Genomic DNA, 18,844 nt, shown 5'->3' with positions numbered 1-18,844 from the left:
AGAGAGAGGTCTCATGTATCTCAAGATATTCATTTTTGGGAAGTGGAAGTGAAGTGAATCTTACGAGCAGATGCGTTGCTCCAAAAACGTTGGCGTCTCTTAGTCTCTACAACGAAGCATACGACGTTCCACGTGTTCACAAACGACTGGCAGGAGTCGGAAGCGCGAATTTTTTGATGCAATCCGAGACCTCGAAGCGTCTGTTCCTTATGATTCCCTCCATCCCAAGGGACATCGGTCGCGTCCGACCATGCACTTCAAATAGCAGACCATCGATTCCGTTGCCGCCGCCGGAACCAAAACTACCACATCATGACTCCTCTATGCGTCAGAGACATCTTAGCCTTTCACAAGATCGACCGAGCCGTCTTTGACAAGCTTCTCGCCCATGGAGCAAACCCTCAAATGGCTCGCAACGTAGTGGCACTGTTCATGTGGCTCGACCTCATCGGCATCGACGTCGTCAACTACGTCGGAGGACTACGCAACCATTCCACCATCGTCATGCTCGTCGCGGAAGCCGAAAAGATCCTCAACTGTATCCGGCACGACGGGATTCCGGCGTCAGAATTACGCGTCGAGATCCCTATCCTGTCCTCTCTCGTTTCCGAGAACATCGACCTTTGCTTCTTCGACTTCCATAAGGATGTCGTCGTTCGAGGCCTCGCCCAGGTCTTAGACGGCGTCGGCGCTCTTATCTTCGACGATAAATTGCAGAAGTTGTTTAGATCGCATGAGGCTACGGTAAGGGCGGCGGAGGAGGAGGCGAGGAAGCGAGGTTCAAGGGCTAATCTTCCCCGGTTGCCGCCCGAGTTGGCGAAGACGTACAATCCTAGACTAGTGTCGGCGTCCGAGGATTGCCGGTCGATGTTCATCACCTTCTCCAAGGGGTTTCCGGTAGGGAGGGAAGAGATAGTTGAATACTTCACTGAGTATGTAGAATTATATATCTTCACCTTTTTTAACTAAACTTATGCCCGCAGGCAGCTTAAAACTATCCGTTACTTAACAGCTTAAATATTTAGATTTATTAGTTATCTAACCAATTTCTTAATACGTAGGAAATGGGGAAACTGCATCGAGAGGGTGATGATGGAGAGGACGGCAACCGGGATTACGCCGATGTACGGAAGGATCGTGTTCACGAGCGAGTCTTTTATCGGTCTGGTGCTTAATGGAGAAAGGCTCGTTAAGTTTGTGATCAATGGAAGGCAATTGTGGGCTCGCAAGTATGTCCCGAGAATCAATAAGGATGGAAGCAGCTGCGAAATTTAATATTCTAGACTTTTGTTGTTAATTTACTTAGGTTTTTTTTAGTGTTAGATTTATTAGATTGATGTTTGAATCTCATTTGGTCTTTAGTGTTTTGGTTCCTATTTGCTAACATGATCATTAAGTGGATTTATCTTGCAAATCATTCAACAATGGGATGGAACATTTGTAAGTATGTGAAGGTTAGAAATTCAGGTGTTAATTTGCAAAAAGCCTTGAAGGAAAAGGAAAATAAAAAGGGTCTAAATGTCAACAGACCGTAATCACGTCTGGGTTCAAAGATGAGCTCGGGTTCGGCCAGCGTAGTCTTTTCCGTTATAAGCCGATGGTGGGTACTTAATCGCAACTCTTTACCACCGGATGCAATAAAATCTCTGAGATCATCGCCTCCATTAAGCCGATCCATCTCCAGAGCTATTCGAGCTTTGTCGGCATCGGAAATGGTGAAGGCGATCAGAATCCACGAGCTCGGCGGCCCCGAGGAAAACCCTCGTCACCCTATTTTTTTCCTCCCTTTTTTTTCCGCTTGTCCAATTTATTCAATTATCTCTTCGTTTTTCTTGAGTTAGGTGTTGAAGTGGGAGGATGTGGAGATCGGAGAGCCCAAAGAGGGAGAGATTAGGGTTAAGAACAAAGCCATCGGTGTTAATTTCATCGATGTTTATTTCCGCAAAGGAGTGTATAATTCTGCTCTCCCCTTTACTCCTGGTGAGAATTTTGATCTAATTAGAATTACATTTGCAGTCTCACATTAACCATTAGAATTTTTTTTTTTTTTTTACGATAACGAGGTAATTTCATCTCCATTTTGTTGGATTACACTCGTGTCTTGTTCTTTTCCTCGAGTATAAATTATTTACCCGATTGTTTTAGATAGTTGCCAGAAAATGGAAGTACATAGTCTTTAGAGATTGACCCCCTTGTAGCCTTTTTAGTCAAATTATGCAAGCATTTGTATCTGGAACATTATGGTATTCTTTTGGTTGGGTCTTTGGAAATGAAACCCCTTGTAGCCTTTTTAGTCAAATTATGCAAGCATTTGTATCTGGAACATTATGGTATTGTTTTGGCTTACTCAAATAGATGATAAATTCGTGCAAGTTGGCCCTGGTTAATTGCTATATACACAGGGATGGAAGCAGTTGGTGTGGTGACTGCTGTCGGCCCTGGGCTGACCGGCAGAAAAGTAGGGGATGTTGTTGCTTATGCTGGTAACCCGATGGGATCTTATGCTGAAGAGCAAATTCTTCCGGCACAGGTTGCAGTTCCTGTTCCACCGTCAGTTGATTTTAGTATTGCAGCATCTGTTATGCTGAAGGGCATGACTGCTCAAGTTCTATTGCGACGGGTCTTTAAGGTTACTTTTCTTTCCCTCTGTGTTTTTAGTCTTTATGTACCCTTTTGAATGCTTTCATAGTGGGATTTACACTTGATCCATTAACAATTCTAAGGACTATAGAATGTCAGCAAGTTTATGCATCCCTTTGTGGATCCATGGTTCACGAGTAATGCAACACATTCATGCAAAACATGATAATTTCTTTGTTTTGCTTTCTCTTTACTCTGCAAAAGATTTACAATATCCAGGTGTATCAAATGTTGTTTTATCTATCCAATTAGATTGAGATCTACTGGATTGTGTGTACATCAAAGCCCAGAACTTAGTACTTCTGCTGCGATGCTCATCCGTCCACCTAGAGCTCATTTGATTTACCTTATTGTCAATCAAAATAGAGGATTTTGGAATAACTAGGAATTGATACAATTATCAATAATTTTGAGCAATTTGTTTGCATATTTTGATGCACGTTCATTTGTTTATATTATGTGCGGCTAAGTATTTTTTTAGTAGAAATGCAGGTCGAGTCAGGCCACACTGTTCTTGTCCATGCTGCTGCTGGTGGGGTTGGCTCACTACTATGTCAATGGGCAAATGCCCTTGGTGCCACTGTCATCGGGACTGTTTCTACTGAAGAGAAAGCTGTTCAAGCAGCTCAAGATGGATGCCACCATGTGATAATATACACAAAGGAGGACTTTGTAACCAGAGTTGGTGAGATTACATCAGGGAAAGGTGTCAATGTTGTCTATGATTCCGTTGGAAAAGACACATTCCAGGTATAGCAGACAGTCATTTTCTTAAGTTCTAAGTATAGCGTGTAGTTAATTCTCACTTTTTCTATTTGCATCATTTGCATCATCTTGAATAATTTATTCCCTTCACAAGTTCTATGATAAATAGGATACCAAGGTTTTGTAATTTGTACTCTTTCCGTGGAGGTTCAACTATCATAGATGCAATCCTCTGATGAGGTCCTGTTTGAAATATTTACCGAAATCTGTTTCTTAAATCTAAACTAGAAAACCATTTTGAAGCATTTACTAAAGTCACTCCCATCTATTGTCATTCAGGGATCTTTGGCATGCTTAACATCCCGAGGTCATATGGTCAGCTTTGGGCAGGCATCAGGTAAACCGGACCCGATTCCACTGAGTGATCTTGCTGCAAAATCTTTGTTCCTGACGAGGCCTAGTCTCATGCATTACACCACCACTCGTGATGAGCTGCTGGAATCTGCTGGGGAGGTATTTGCTAATGTTGCATCTGGAGTGCTGCGTGTTCGCATCAACCATACCTACCCGTTGTCTGAGGCAGCTCGTGCTCATGCCGATCTGGAGATGCGAAAAACTTCTGGTTCTGTAGTATTAATTCCTGATAACTAGCCATAAGGATCTCTGTAGGTTTGACCTGTTGGTTGATGCTTCGAGTAGGGTATGTATGATCTCAGTATGCTTACTATTGTTGTCCTGTGACAATTGTGCTTCGTAAGCCCAAGTGATCTTGAAAAGGAAAAAGGTAATCTGACTATGTTGTGGCACTAATATTGTGGCACTAATAATTATAATCGACTTTTGAGTGGGGATCCAACTTAGTGTGGCTATAGAAGAGATAATGTTGCCTGGTATGTTAGCATATCGTATCGTATGAAGGTGACTAAAATAAGCATCTGTCTGTTATATGCCTCTATTGTGGCTGACTTAGTTCTTCCCAAAACCTCATCTATTGGCCTTTCTTAAAATACGTATCCAGATATTGGCAATCATAGCAGAATGTCCCAACTAGTGTCGGCCCATAAATTTGGGTTGGTTAATCACAACCAAAAATGCTGTTCAAGCCATAGAAAAAAAATTTATCGTCAAAAATAATCAAGAACACATATATGCAGCAAGTAACAACACTTCAACACCTTCTCAGTCTATAATATGGTATAAGGCAGACAAGGTATAATACCAAGTACTCGTACTCGTCAGTGAAGGTGGCAACGGTGTTAGTCACTTTAATAGTTTAGTATGTTACAACAAATTTGGTACAGAAAAGATCACAGATATATAAACTAGGAGGCATTGTTCAGAGACAGTTAAATATCATGTGTACAACATGCGGCAAAGCCTATCTTCCCCGGGGATATGGGGGATCATGCTTGAGTCCTCGTTGGTGGCTTAGCATGGAAAGCAGAATTCCTATTTGAACTTCCAACCAAACTTAATGAGAGTGATGAAGACACTGTCTCCCGATTGGATTCTTCTATGCTTAGTTTTGACATGCCCACCAGCTCATCAACATTTATTGGAGTCTTTGAATGCACTGCAGTTGGCTTAACAATTTCGTGTGTCTCTTGTTCGACAGCATCTGCTCGATAACCCGGCCAGAAAGGGTGTGAGTATTGCATAAATGGTGAGAAGTAAGCTGGAAATATCACTGAGTAACTGCAGTCTGAAGTCTCCGGCGGCTTCGGTTCTGTTGCCTGGGCTGCAATTGAACTACTAGATTCCATTGATTCACATTCCTCATCCAGGGTTTCAGGTACTGGCAGTTGATTGTTTCCTTGTGTTTCGGGTTCTTGACTTGCAGGAATAGGCTGATGGTCAATGGGCTGAAAAGAAGCAAAGGAAATAATTCATATGTTTGTGTCAAAAGTAGAGCATACATACATTCTCAACAAGACCTTCCCAATTTCTATATCCAAAGATAAATATGAGAAGTTTAGGTACAATAATATGGACAAGCAATCGGGTCATATTTGGAAAAAGGGACAAATATAAGATAGAGAGTAACCTCATCAGGTACCATATCAAAGAGGCTAGATCTTCTCTTCCTTCTGGTCATATTGGTTTGGCGGATGAAATACTTTTGAGCATGGCTTGCTACTTGGGTAGGTGTCCGCGATACCACAAAATTACGAGATATCCCTCGCCAGTCACCTTTACCAAGTTTTTGCAGACCAAGTAAAAACATTTTGTGCTCTTCTTCAGTCCAGGGCACACCTACACTCAATCATCAGACCAAGAATGTCATGTCATGCTGCAGCAAATGTACCATCATTTCAAAAAATGCAAGAAGAGTTGATTGATCAAGGAGTTAGACTTTCATGAGAATTAGGTGATGGATATAGCGATATAACAAGAGCCAATATCTAATCTCAAGACCATATAAGCATGCAGCACCATCAAATATCTCATAATGGTTTTTAAATAATTCCACGTGTACCATGCTGTTGCCATGAACCTGTGAGGCCACTTACCTGTATTTAATCAGATGTTTATGTGACAAAAAAGAAAAACTTTGGATCACTCAAGAGTAAAATTCTGGTGCTATGAAAAGGGCAACTAGTTCAAACCTACATTAATTCATCATCGAAGTTCTCAGGACCCATAAGGCACCCTGCAGGTAAGTATTTATACTTTTTAGAATGATTTTTATTGAAAGGCAGACGTGAGCTACTGCAGAAAAGGAAAAAAAAAGACAATGAAATAATGGTTCCATTCAGGTCTTGTTCCACATTTTCCTAATCAAACATCAACAAAATGCTTAAGAAATTCATCTTTTGTTCTAGTCAAGCAATCCATGTATACAATCTGTTACTTTATAACAAAGAGAGCAGTAAGAAGCAAATTTATGAAAAGGTGTTCTGATAGTTAAGCAAAAAAATGAAAGTGTTCTTGTTAGTTGTTACTATTGGCTATCTGCATAACATGCCTAGCATATAGACCAGTATAGAGTCAACATATCAGTGCCATGAAAGCTAAACTTTGGGCAACAAAACTATTACTTTCTTTTGTACAGTATTCTCCTGCATGTGCATATTTCCTGTGGCCTAATATAAACTACATGAGATAATAAAAGCATTATTATTATTATTATTATTATTTGAGATGATCCAGAACTCCACTGCCATAATTAGTATGAAGTGTCAAAACCATGCTGCTACATCAGTATGATGATCAAAACTCAATGAAGTTCCATATAAAAATCACGTTCATACAGAATATATTGCCATATAGATTTTATCAATAGAGACTACCATTCTTTCTGAAAAAATTTTAAGCATCTGCACTAACTCCGAAATTAATCTATGTCCGGAAATGCCAAGGCTCAACATAGTTGACACAGTATAACCTGTTGATTTCCATCTTATAGATGGGGCATATAGTTTGGTCACTCTAGCATCTACTGCAGTAGGGAGCATGCAAAATTTAGCATAGTAGACAGGCCTTTTGAGCTCCTCTACTGCACTAATTCACCTTCCAGCTCTATTGGTAAGCATACTTTAGATAATACCTTTATAAAGCTTATTTGCCTCTTGAGGCTTGATTGATGTAAATAAAAAAGTACTCTTAGTCGCTTTATATAGTTATATAAGTAAATCTTTAGTCTCTTTGAACAAGCAATATTGGTACCGAATGGACCAGCTATGCACTAATGCCCAACTTATCGCTCACAAGACCACACCTAACTGTCTAACCGACAAACCATAGCAGACAAAAGAGATCTCAATTATTGCTTATTGTGGGTATACATGTTGACAAACTCCAATTACTTTTTCTATGAATACTTACCAAGATCCAAATTTAAATTATACGCTATCTATCTCGTAGCAAAACACAAATCCACCATTTCAGTGAACCAAATGGACAGGAAACGACCAAACAAGAAGAAAGGATCCTAACTTTATACGAGAAAAATCCTACCAACATCAAATCTCACAAAAGCAACGATAAAAGATACCAAAAAGGGCTCACCCTTCTTCCGATCACGGCAGCTCGATGACGACCCCTGGGCGAAATCCTCAGAGGCATACCCATCCGCCGCGGCGGAGCCGCCTTCTAGTCCGTCTGCCGGCGACGCTCCGCCGCCCGATCCGGCGAGGTGGGAGAGATTCCCCATGCTCGCGCTCTTCCTGATGGAGCCATCGGTGAGCCGCACACCGAAGAGCTTCACCCCGCGGTTAGGGCAAGTCCTCGAGTTATGGCCGTTGTGGCTGCAGTGAGAGCACCTCCTCGTCATTTCTACCTCCTCCTCCGATGACGACACCACCGATCAAGCTCCGATCACTCCCGATCTCGAGGGCGATGTGGCCATGCCCCGAGATGGGGAGGGATTAGGGTTAGGGTTTGGAGATTTGGAAAGGGACGGGAGGAGAGGAAACGGGGGATAGGAGGAGAAGAAGGGGATAATAAAAGTTGGTGGAGAAGAGAGAAGCAAGGGGGGAAGGAGGCCTACGGCTGTACTTTAGAACAAGTCGGACCGTCCACGTGGCGGGGGGATACGACTTGAAATAGTATGTGGATGACGGGATTTATCCTCATCTGATGTCGGATTTTATAACAAAAAACATAGGATACGATTTTATACTTTTAATACTCAATAATCAATTATCTTGTCTTTAATCTCTCTTCCATTTTTTTTTTTAATTTTGGGTCTATAGGAAGGAAGAGCCGCCGTGCCTGGATTTGGTCGGACCCGATTCTATCGGGCTTATGCCCTAACGATAACGTCTCTCTCTAAATATATTTATTGCCAATTTTAAGCGTCTCTGGATATACCCGACGATATCCTACTGACGACTAGGATTTCTTATATTTAAAAAGAACAGGCAGTATAAAATTTTGCGAGAAATCTGGACATACCGGAATATAAATTCTCCTCAGGAATGAAATCAAATCAAATCAACAACGTAAAATAGTATGAGATACTTGAATAGTTTATCAAGAATAACAGTACGTATTGACACAGCTCATAGAACTGCCGAGGATATAAACGCAAGATATATCTGGAACTGTCAGGCAATAGATCTTATAAAAGTAGCATATACATGAGCTACAATATATGGCCAAACAAAGATGTGTTTTATTGTAATTCCTAGTTCTTCAACTTATGCAGATGGTTGCATGTTTGCGACATCAGACTAGAACACGGACATGCTTCCGCAACAGGCAAAAGTGAAGAAGAATAACTTATGCTTGTTTGGCATTCTACTTCTGCAAACTATCATTTTGAAGAGTATGTAACTCTGAATCGCTCCTTTAGGTAGTCACCGCTCTTAATAGGAGGGAACCTGCAAAACAGTTTATAGTTTTTAAAAATACTGATATATGCCGGAATGGAATGCACATGCCCACATACACAGTAGGAGGAAGAGGAGGAGAGAGAGAGAGAGAGAGAGAGAGAGAGAGAGAGAGAGAGAGAGAGAGAGACCTTGCAGGCGCTGTCTCACTGCAACAACTTTCCAAGCATTCTACCATGCAATCATAGTTTGGATCAAGAAAGAAAGCAACCTGACGTGTTTCTACATTTGTCAGCAGAAGTGGATATATTTCTCTAGATATAAACACTAGATATAGCTCTTTGCTTTATAAGTGAAGTTGCCAAATGATCAAAATGCATCAATTATTCAATCACACTAGGAACAGCTACGGTATAACAAATAGAGAGTCTAAAATTAAACCAGCAAGTCAGAAATTACAGAATAACGTTCTTGCCCAATTGCCAGGACGCGATGTAGCGTTGATCTGTAGGTTCAAAGAGAAAGATGAGGGAGGTTCTAGAGAAGATACATGTACCAAAAATTAAAGAATCCAAAACAAGAAATTAAGAGAAGTACCTGAATAGACAATTTGTCCACCTTTCCGTCATATCCCCAATGTTGACGATGAGAGCCCTGTCAGCAGACATCTCCAAGTTAAGTTTGACATAAGGTATTTCCGAGGTACGAATTCTACAACGAACTTTTACAGATACAGCGAACCTTTGAATTTATTAAAGTTCATAATCAGCAAATCAATTATATTGGCTCTGCAGGTATTGACAATGAACGTCTTGTATACTTCTTACCCGTCAATATGATGAACATCTTCCCAGACTTGTGGATTTTTATCCTTTTCCCTACATATCTGGAAATTCCAATATTAGTTTAACGAAAGTCCTGTGAGAATTTGGAGAGTTCAAAAATGTAACTTTCTGTTATAAAAAGAAAGGTAACTCTACGACATGCCTGAAGACCAGGTACACCATCTGTTGTGAGAAGAGTGACCAATCCATAATCTGAATGGGCCGATGCACCATATATACCAATATCAGATTCGGGCACTTCACCTGAATGATAAGTTTATAAATTGTGTCATAATAAGAACTATTGGATACTTCTAACCAAATCTTGTGTGTCAATCAGAAATCTGGAAAAAAAACAAAGAGAGAGTACAAAATAGAAAAACCTTGCAAACTTCATCAGGAAAGCTTTTTGGGAAACATACTAATTTACCAGCATGAATGACGTAGAATAATCTTTTCAAGACTAAAAGACAAAGAATCATCACATATGACAAAAAGGGAATCCTACCAGTCTAGCTTTGCTTCAACATCTTACTTGAAACACAGAAAATATTGAATGTCAATATGCAACAGTATACCTGGATAATGCAATAAGCGGATAAATGCCATTGGAGAAGGCAGCATCGCAATCTCAAAAAAGTGATCATCAAGGTCTAAAGCCAAAGCAATCAGAGAGAGTACTCTTCTTCCCACAGCCCTTAGGGGAAGAAACACCGATAACAAACAATATTAACTTGTCAGCAAATATAAGAATAAACTCAAAGCGGATAATAAGTTTGATATACAAAATAATGACTATTTTGTGCTCCCAATCATTTGGTTCATGGTACTAATATATGGAAACAAGATAGTTGACAGGATCCCCTTTTCAATCACCATGTCCCTCATTTTCGTGTGGCAATGTGGGGAAGTAAAAAGGAGCTCTCCATGTCATGAAAATGAGATTATGATGTATTAACATTCAGACAAATCATTGCCATCAATCTATTAATATTCTTCCTTTTGGTAAAAGAACTAAACTCTTGCAACAAGAAACAAAGTCAGGACAACTTACAAGGCTTTCTCATAATATGTTTCCATTGTCTCCCTCCAGAAAGGCAGACTTTCTGAGAACTCCAAGCCAGAAAATGCACAATTAGCCTTTCAGGGGTTAACACTCAGAAAGTATAACAATTACAACTATCCAACTTAGGGCATAATCAGAAAGGGTGGATTGATGTCACATGAATCATCTCTAATAACATTTTATGGTAAAATCTCCAAAAGCATATCCAACCAGGCTCTAAAACATCACTAAATTTGGAGCCCAGTGAAACTCCAACCAAACTTCAAATGAAGCTCCAAATTTGGAGCCCAGCTCTAATACTATTTTACTTTTAAAAAGTCAAGTTTACTCTATAAAAATTTAATCCCAAAATTTAAATTCCGTATGTATCGTTTATTAAATAATCTAGTTAGTTAAACTGAATATATAACTAGTTTTACTAATCAATTTTTAACAAAAATAGTACTATCCGAAAGATCTGATCGAAATCTTTAAAATGAGTCTAATATTAAATTATTTAAGTTATTTTTTATTTTTATTTTGTGTAATATAATTTCGATGAGTTTAACTTAAAAAATAGTAATTTAAAATTATTTCTAAAACTATTGAATATTACTCTTATTATAAAGATATCGATAAGTGTTTTCTAATCATATATTTTTATTAAAAAATAATAAACTTATTAAATAGTTTGTATTATAATATATAAATAAATATATTATATTAATTAAATAATAAATATAGAGCACGATGCATTGAAGAGATGTATCGCTAGCTTACTAGCTTAATAGGCACACGTGATGGCGTAACAAGTAATTTGGGAAACTGTTAAAAACTAAATGGCACCTTCTGAAGGCCACTGATTAAAGTCGTTCTCTTTGCTTCCCTTTGGCCCAATGTAGAAACTTTCCTTTAGATCCCCTGTTACATCACTAATATAGTCAGGCGAGATGCATATTTGCTCTGCGAGAATCTGAAAGCCATGCCGAGAAATGACCCCAACTATCCATCAAACACATCTAATTTCAAACGAAAGATCAGTAAAACAAAAGAATAATAGGCAAAACGTCAAAAGTACAGAGAGCTCGCCTTGATTGATCTCGGAGAGATATTACTTTCAATAGGTCTTTTCTTATCGGTATAAAAAGAAAATGGTAGAAATATGTATCAACTTTTACCTAGCAGCTCATAATTATCAACAAATAAACGACAAATTAAAGGGAAACCTAGTATTTCACAAATTGCAAGAAAGACCTCTAGATTTTGAGGAAGGATCAAGGATCTCGGCGTAAAGGGGAGTATAGCCTCTGTGCTCCTCGTTGCGCTCGAGCTCCATTTTATCTTCCAACGGCAACGCGAAGAACCCCTTGCTTTCTTGAAACACTTTTCGCAGGAGAGAGTCCTCGATTCCATGATTGATCGCGTAAAAGAAACCGTAATCCAAGCAAGCCTGGAGAGACCGAAAAGTTTGTGACCACGAACAAGAAATCGCGGCAAGAGACGTATATATATACTTAGGGCTAAATAGCCGGCGAAGTGAGAGGATTCGAATTAGGGATTACGGTTCAATCGATTCACCTGTCGGACCAATTTGGCGGCGGCGGCGCGATCCGTGGAGGAGAGATCGACGAGAGGGAGTTCTAGATTTGGTGACATCCTGCTCTTCTTGGCTTCCCCGAGTGAAACCGTCGACCAAACCAACCTTACATTTTGTGCGGGCCGCCGGACCGGGCAAGGGCCGAGGAGTAGCGGCTTTCAGAGGACCCATAAACTTAAAAGGGAAATTTGTCAAAACAACCTTACATTTTGTCTTTATTATCATCTACACATATAATATTTTTCTCTTCACTTTCCTCAAACACACTCCTGAGTTTAACTTTAATCTAATAATAGCTAAAAAATTAGAGAACTATTACATTAATTTTATTATAAAAAAAATTAAACTAACTCATATCTGACATTAAAATCTGATTTCTCTCTTGTTTTTTTAATTTAGTCTTAAAAAACTTACTCAAGATCATTTTTTTTAGAAGAAGAAAATAGACAAAATGAATGATATAACTAATCATTAAGAAATGTTGTTAATAGCAAGGTATTTTCTAGGCACTTTGAGAGTAAAATGTAGGATTAAATGATAAATGCGTTGATAAATTATCTTAAATTAATATATTATCTTTTATATCATGAAGTTAGGATATTTTTAAGAAAAAGTTAAAGTTGGATCAGATTTGATCTCTAAGATTAAAACTGATGCTATATCTGATGCTCCACCGTATTAATTATATTGAAAAGACAGTCTATCTCGTTTCAAAAAGACAAATGTGGTCCTAGATACCCCATAACATTATCTACAAGCTCATGCGCTATCATTTCTCCACATGAATAGATTCTCATCATTGGAGTAAGTTATTCGAAGGTCCCGACCCTTGATGAAGAGAGATCCACAGATTCTTCAGAACCCACTTGCTTGTCTCTCAATCTGGCATGGGATCTTATTTTGCCAATCCAAATCAAAAGGTAGAAACTCTTCTTTGGCACTAAAAATTTGACAGGATTCATTCGTTTCGGATTAAGTGTTGTTGGTTTAAACTAGGCTGCAATAACGTATAGTTGTTACAATTGGAACAGCAAAGTTATGCTACAGGAAACAAGGGAGTCACATCATCTGCCATCCTTCGTTGCGTGCCAATGTAAGCCAACTAAGGCGTGGAAGAATAGATATGCCAAGGACTTAAGCAAGCTAAGGTCGTTTCAACTCCTTTTTGCTGTTTACGAGTGCAATGCAAGGAAAATAATATCTTTGAGTGTCAATGCACTAAAGGGCCATTTGGATTTTAACCCAAGAGCATACTGGCTAATACTTTTAACTTTAGAGAAAGGGCACTGTATGTACGTCACGAATCCACTGATCTGAATCAATGGAGCCCACTCAGGATAAGAATCCTAGGCGACAAAATGATGAGATTAAATAAAAAAAAAAGGGACCCATGAGCGCGAATGAAAACTTGGAAGGTAATAGAGAGGAGGAATAAGAATACCAAGATATTGAGAGGAATGAAGGCATAGTTTGGAGAGAGAGAGAAAGAGCAATGCTGATAGTGGCGTTTGGCATCTGGGTTATTCCCCTCACCCTTGTTCTTGCACCTTGCAGGAGATTTGTTCTTCTAGTCTCTAAGCTTCAAGAAATCCATGAGAGTTTTATGCGTCCTCGGATAACTTCTCCACCAGTTTGGAGCCGTTTGGCGACTCTCAATTCCATGACTTTCATACTTTGAAGGTATCCCAGCTTCAGACCATGGCTGATGTGAAAGTCCTTGAAGAGCTAGCTGTCTTCTTCTTCTTCTTCTTCTTCTTTTAAAACTTTTTTGTTTTTAACTTTTGTATAATTTGTAGTTCATTTCCATTATTCTCCTTTTGCTGCTGCGTTTGGTTCTGGAAACATGGTAGTAATCATACTTAGTCTCTGTCTCTTCTCAGATTCCATCATTCCAGTCAAGCCACAGGTGGTATAATTTTATCCTTGGGAAGTTGGGATTTATGATTTATATCGTTCGCCCACATCTATTTTTTAGAGTTTCAGCATCGTACTGAACTACTGTACAAATTCCTCTTGTTTTCCTTTGAGACTGTAATCATCTGCAGAAAATTGCACTTTTAATTGATCTTAACTCTCTCAAGAAAGGACAACATTTAATTCAATCTATATACATACGGCAGTACTTACAGCGTTACAATTTGAATATTAACTCTAATTAATCTCTGAGTACAACAGCACAGACAGGCGGAATTAATGGCACCAGTCCTTCATTTGTTAACAATATCATCTCTTGTTTTTTGGTATAACTGATGTCATTAACAGGAAGGATCACGTAATAGCAATCATTAAGAAAATGATTGTCCATTAAATAATAGAGTAATAATATATTTTTACATTATCGTTACTTGATATTGATCTCGCTTGGATGCTTATCGTTGGAATCGACTCAAAAGCTTATGATAATTAGGTTAGACAGTTACATCAAACATTATAAATGATCAAAAATTTTACATCATCAACCCTTGTTTCCACGTCACTGTGGAACATTTAATAGAAAAGTTTTGATGAAGTGTCCAGTTTCCTTAACTGCGGTTCACCATTATTCCAGTGAATCATGTCGAATTCTATCATTATTTTTCTTATATTATTATTTTTATATCTCAAAGATTACATTTGAATGAGATAAAATGATTAATCCTCTTTTATACAAAGATATCACCGGCACTTAGCCGGACATAGAGTCAACACTCTCATGATATAAATGTACTTAAGTTTCACCAAACTTTTATCCAATTTTGTCCTAATCAAACATACCGCCGAGCTATTATTCTTAGAAAAGAGAGTCCTATTTACGAATCTTGACTCTTTGGAGAGTAAAAGTTGAGGGGTTTGGTTTATTTTGGATTTTATCTTGGTGAGTTCGGATTGGATTCTCTTTTAATTGTTGTAATTCTCCGTGCTTTTGGATTGGAATCTTACCTCTCCGTTGCTTGAAGAACATTTTTTAGTACTTTACTTACAAATTCTTTTCCCTTTATCCTTTTTTGATGCAATAGAAGACCAAAACTCATGAGCATCTGAGTTTTTGGGGGATATTGATTAAAGTAGTAGAGGATTGATGTGCGTTGTCTGTCTTCTTCATCATCTTTGGTTGTTGGATTGCTGGTGAATGCGAGTGAAATTAGTAAGCAACTTTATTTTTTTAATTAATGAGTGGAAAGTTTTATTTAAGCTTCTACATGTTCGTCTGAATGCTACTCTTGTTCCAACACCAAGTAAGTTGCTGCAAACTTACTGCCTTGATGCGTTCCACTTGTATGCTTGGAAAGATGAGTTACTATCATCTATTATGTTTTCATGTTTTTATTCCTTTAGAGAAGATTATCTAATTCATAAGGTAGATTTTAGTTTTTAGTTTCTCTGAGTCTCTTTGTTGGTCTGAAGTCATTTGCATGTCTCATGCAAATGTTATACTTCAATTGTTTGGGATCATGTTGCAAATCCTAAATCTTTTATGTAATAAGATGGCCTGTTAATTAAACCTCTGAACTATTTGATGTGGTTTTAGTTAGTCACCATACACTGTCATTCCATACCTATCACTGTAAGAACTCTTGCTAGAAATTTTGTGGGTACTAACATAAAAGTCAGCTAGTTAGCTTAGCTTCTCTTGATACTAATCTGGTAACTCTTAAGAAGCGACCAAGAAGTTCTCTGTTCCAGTTCCAATGGATCAGAGAGATGCAATGCATTAGCAGCACTATTGCTACAGAGAGGAAGGCTTTCCAACAGGTTATTTGACAAGTGCTTCTGAGAATGAGGTATTAACCACTGCTCCAGACCTTGTCATGTGTATCTCTAGCAGTAGTTAATTTCTCTAAAGAAGTTATTCTACTCAGGTTTGATGTGGATAGTGAGCATGACTGAGTGAAGAATGAATTGAGGCATCTTGAGGGAATGTGTAAAAATTTGTTCAGGATGAATCTATTTCTGCTGCTGACCAGGTAAGTTATGCAGTCTCAAAACATTCAAGAGGTATGTTGTTCTAATCCTTGCTTCCTTTATTCTCTACTTGATTGTTTGTGCATCTATGTTGTTCAATTTGTTGGTCCGCATTAAGCTACCTACCATTAATAGTACTATTTCTTCGATCAGCTCAAGAACAATATTCACATATTATTAAGTTTAAAATATTAAAAAATAGTGATATAAAAGATCTTTTATACTTTTGAATCCATATTATATTTCTCAAATGTCGTGATAAATTCACTATCCTTCCACTATCCTTATCTAGATAAAGCTTGAATTGGGCTTGTTTAAAGCTTGAATTGGGCTTATTTAAGGCCCGAGGTCGAATTAGGCTTTGAATTAACTGGATGACAGTTTACAGTGCAAAAATAGATAGTACACCTCCAGTTCCTCCATGTTTCTACTGCTACAGAATCGCCTGGGAAGTTGCATCTGCGCTTGCTTTCCTACATGATTCCAAGCCAGAACCTGTCATTCATCAGGACCTCCAACCTGCAAGCATTCTGCTGGACAGCAATTTAGGCGAGCGAGATTGGTGATGTAGGAGGCCTTTCAGCATCACTTACTGCTCCAGTTAGTACATATATTCTTCTACATGGATCCTGCTCAGTACCAGAGGAGAGGTTTGGTTTCACAAAAAGTCTTGATACTTATGCTTCAGGATTGGTGATCCTGCAGTTGCTGACATGCAAAACCACCCATAGGACGGACAGCATGCCCCCACTCCAGTATTGTCGAAAGAGCTGTGAAGGATGCCTAACTTAAGAGGACTTTTTGGACCACCAAGCAGAGAACTGGAACTGGAACTGGAACTGGCCTGCAGAACAAACCCAGGAATTGGCTCATTTTTCGACTAAGTTGCTTGGAATTGAGGAACAAGGACAGACCCGGGCCGTAATGACCAGGTTCTCCCAGTTGCTGGAGAGACTGAAACATTTTGCATGCAGAAAGGACCTGTTTCTGGCCTGCAAATAATTTTATCTGCCCAACACTAAAAGCATGGTGTATGTGCAATTTCCTCTCGTCTTTCCTACTTGATGGACATGCACTTTTTTTTTCTTTTTAATGCAAATATTAAGCGGATAACAACATAAACATATAGTAAGAGACTTGAAGAAAAAACACACAGAAGAGCGTCGATGAGACTTGAAGAAAGAACACAAATAGAAGAGAGTCGATATTCTGTAACATTGTAGTTGTGTAACATAAAGTTAGAATATAAAAATAAATTAAAGAAAAGATTTGAAACGAAGCCAAAGAACAATAGCAAAACCAAACAAACACACCCACACCGAATAAATCCTAACCACCAAAGAGAAGCTGTAGCTTCTCGTTGTTGTCTATGTTGAAATATCTCATTCAGGGTTGTTACTAAATACTTCTACCAAATTGCAGTTGACGATCTAGTGGTATCATCAACTGTTGATGTCCGACCTATTAATGCAAAAGGATTACTTAAATATTAACTAAATACTTCCAGTTTTCTTTGCAAATTTAGGTTTGTGTGTTTCTTTGTGTATACCTTTCAAAAATTATTTCTTTTGTATGACACCTTCATCCAATCACTCAAATACCTCCTTTATTACTTTTCTTCCCTTTTGTATTCTAAAAATAGGGGATAAAAGTGAAAACTTACGCAGGAGATATTAAAAAGTATGGTCAAAAAACAAACGAGTGAATATATATATGCAAACAGTAAATTTCTTTTCGGAAAGTGACTGCAAAAAGGATTCAAAAACACTCAACACCACTCCTTTCTCATGTGTTTTTAATTTGTGAAAAGGAAATGGCTTAATTCATAGAAAAGTAGCACATCCTTTGCATCAATGGGTCAAGCTTCGTTCTCTCAAATAAGAAAAAGAAAATTAAATTAAGTGTAATAATGAAAGAAGGAAATGGTACAGACAAGAGCACGTGCAAGAATCCAAAATAATTGTTTAGATTACCAGCAAGAGAGACTTAAACATCTCATTATTATATTAATCACGTAATTAAGGGACAGATTGGCCTACATTTGAATAATAGTTCAAACATGGGACTACTGTTCCAATTATTATAATATTGATCACTAATCATAGGCTTTAAAAAAAAAAAACCAACATCCACGTTTCACATAAATTAACCATCACATCACCAGCAAGTTATTCTATGTGGAAAAATATTCATATTAATTTCCTAAGTTTAAGAGGCCAATGACTCATAGGGGGAGTACACTGTACACCACCTGAATTGGCTCTTCTCATACTAAATATGCTAGGTTTTAGCTAAAATCCAAAGTTTAAAGTGGTTGTTATTTCATGATCAATTAACTAATAGCATTGGATCCAATCAGGGTCACTGGAAGAGAAAATAGGTACTTGGACAATATAGATTATTGTTTTGATATATATATAATTTAATAAATCTTTTTAATACATATATATATATATATATATATATATATATATTATTAAATTTCAAATGATAATAAATTCGAACTATATATAATTTGATTAAATATGAGAGAAAAAATAATAATTATCTTAATTTGAGTATAAAATTATAAGGGAGTAAAACGAATTTAAGACTAAAATTAGACCTAAGCGCACGGATTTCGATGAGGTCAAACTCTAAGAAAGTGGTTTAATTATTTCCACTGTGATCTTAAGGGAATTTAGTAGCAGTACGACCAACGTGCGAGGCAGACGACAAGGGAAGGAAGGATGCCTTGGATTCCCATCTATCCGAAACAAAGTGTGATCTTTTCCACGTGGTTAAGAGATTATTAGGAACCCGAGGTCTTCGTCTCTCC

The 18,844-nt window shown here is 38.1% G+C and overlaps 4 protein-coding genes and 1 long non-coding RNA gene across 6 annotated transcripts; 3 read left to right on the top strand and 2 right to left on the bottom strand.

Moving 5' to 3' along the window:
• The first annotated feature begins 312 nt into the window (after positions 1-312).
• On the top strand, positions 313-1,275 carry LOC140766793 (uncharacterized). Its single transcript, XM_073106443.1, has 2 exons — positions 313-932; positions 1,062-1,275. Exons 1-2 carry the CDS (start codon positions 313-315, stop codon positions 1,273-1,275), a joined length of 834 nt encoding a protein of 277 aa, XP_072962544.1.
• A 276-nt stretch (positions 1,276-1,551) lies between these two features.
• Positions 1,552-4,201, top strand: LOC140766694 (uncharacterized). The gene is made up of 5 exons (XM_073106245.1): positions 1,552-1,755; positions 1,843-1,980; positions 2,403-2,629; positions 3,133-3,390; positions 3,685-4,201. The coding sequence occupies exons 1-5, from the start codon at positions 1,554-1,556 to the stop codon at positions 3,994-3,996; spliced, it is 1,137 nt and encodes a 378-aa protein (XP_072962346.1). The 5' UTR covers positions 1,552-1,553; the 3' UTR covers positions 3,997-4,201.
• Positions 4,202-4,580: 379 nt separating this feature from the next.
• LOC140766695 (transcription factor MYBS3) lies at positions 4,581-7,807 on the bottom strand. Its single transcript, XM_073106246.1, has 3 exons — positions 7,354-7,807; positions 5,390-5,598; positions 4,581-5,207 (listed from the first exon to the last, which is right to left on the bottom strand). The coding sequence occupies exons 1-3, from the start codon at positions 7,616-7,618 to the stop codon at positions 4,749-4,751; spliced, it is 933 nt and encodes a 310-aa protein (XP_072962347.1). The 5' UTR covers positions 7,619-7,807; the 3' UTR covers positions 4,581-4,748.
• A 574-nt stretch (positions 7,808-8,381) lies between these two features.
• Positions 8,382-12,237, bottom strand: LOC140766977 (kihadalactone A synthase LFS-like). The gene is made up of 11 exons (XM_073106706.1): positions 12,066-12,237; positions 11,742-11,937; positions 11,334-11,408; positions 10,497-10,548; positions 10,021-10,139; positions 9,606-9,706; positions 9,446-9,504; positions 9,216-9,272; positions 9,078-9,123; positions 8,810-8,889; positions 8,382-8,669 (listed from the first exon to the last, which is right to left on the bottom strand). Exons 1-11 carry the CDS (start codon positions 12,141-12,143, stop codon positions 8,603-8,605), a joined length of 930 nt encoding a protein of 309 aa, XP_072962807.1. The 5' UTR covers positions 12,144-12,237; the 3' UTR covers positions 8,382-8,602.
• Positions 12,238-12,379: 142 nt separating this feature from the next.
• On the top strand, positions 12,380-17,276 carry LOC140766978 (uncharacterized). Of its 2 annotated transcripts, XR_012105526.1 has the most exons (4): positions 12,380-13,004; positions 13,116-15,845; positions 15,924-16,676; positions 16,758-17,275. It is a non-coding gene; the product is annotated as an uncharacterized lncRNA (long non-coding RNA). The 2 variants fall into 2 exon arrangements; XR_012105525.1 differs by having other exon boundaries at positions 15,924-17,276.
• The last annotated feature ends 1,568 nt before the right edge of the window (positions 17,277-18,844 follow it).

This window comes from Typha angustifolia, chromosome 9, assembly GCF_048772165.1.
Source record: "Typha angustifolia cultivar Huaian chromosome 9, ASM4877216v1, whole genome shotgun sequence".
Taxonomy (NCBI): domain Eukaryota; kingdom Viridiplantae; phylum Streptophyta; class Magnoliopsida; order Poales; family Typhaceae; genus Typha; species Typha angustifolia.
This window is presented reverse-complemented; position numbering and strand designations above follow the sequence as displayed.

What these genes read in the sequence shown, in the direction of transcription:
- LOC140766793 (XM_073106443.1), top strand. Translation starts at nt 313, where the DNA reads ATGACTCCTCTATGCGTCAGAGACATCTTAGCCTTTCACAAGATCGAC. An exon ending in ATAGTTGAATACTTCACTGA is followed by an intron (nt 933 to 1,061) that starts GTATGTAGAATT and finishes CTTAATACGTAG; the next exon opens with GAAATGGGGAAACTGCATCG.
- LOC140766694 (XM_073106245.1), top strand. Translation starts at nt 1,554, where the DNA reads ATGAGCTCGGGTTCGGCCAGCGTAGTCTTTTCCGTTATAAGCCGATGG. An exon ending in TGCTCTCCCCTTTACTCCTG is followed by an intron (nt 1,981 to 2,402) that starts GTGAGAATTTTG and finishes CTATATACACAG; the next exon opens with GGATGGAAGCAGTTGGTGTG. An exon ending in TATTGCGACGGGTCTTTAAG is followed by an intron (nt 2,630 to 3,132) that starts GTTACTTTTCTT and finishes GTAGAAATGCAG; the next exon opens with GTCGAGTCAGGCCACACTGT.
- LOC140766695 (XM_073106246.1), bottom strand. Translation starts at nt 7,618, where the DNA reads ATGACGAGGAGGTGCTCTCACTGCAGCCACAACGGCCATAACTCGAGG. An exon ending in CTGCCGTGATCGGAAGAAGG is followed by an intron (nt 5,599 to 7,353) that starts GTGAGCCCTTTT and finishes GATTGAGTGTAG; the next exon opens with GTGTGCCCTGGACTGAAGAA. An exon ending in TTGATATGGTACCTGATGAG is followed by an intron (nt 5,208 to 5,389) that starts GTTACTCTCTAT and finishes GCTTCTTTTCAG; the next exon opens with CCCATTGACCATCAGCCTAT.
- LOC140766977 (XM_073106706.1), bottom strand. Translation starts at nt 12,143, where the DNA reads ATGTCACCAAATCTAGAACTCCCTCTCGTCGATCTCTCCTCCACGGAT. An exon ending in TAATCAGTGGCCTTCAGAAG is followed by an intron (nt 10,549 to 11,333) that starts GTGCCATTTAGT and finishes TGGAGTTCTCAG; the next exon opens with AAAGTCTGCCTTTCTGGAGG. An exon ending in GATGTTCATCATATTGACGG is followed by an intron (nt 9,273 to 9,445) that starts GTAAGAAGTATA and finishes GTCTGCTGACAG; the next exon opens with GGCTCTCATCGTCAACATTG.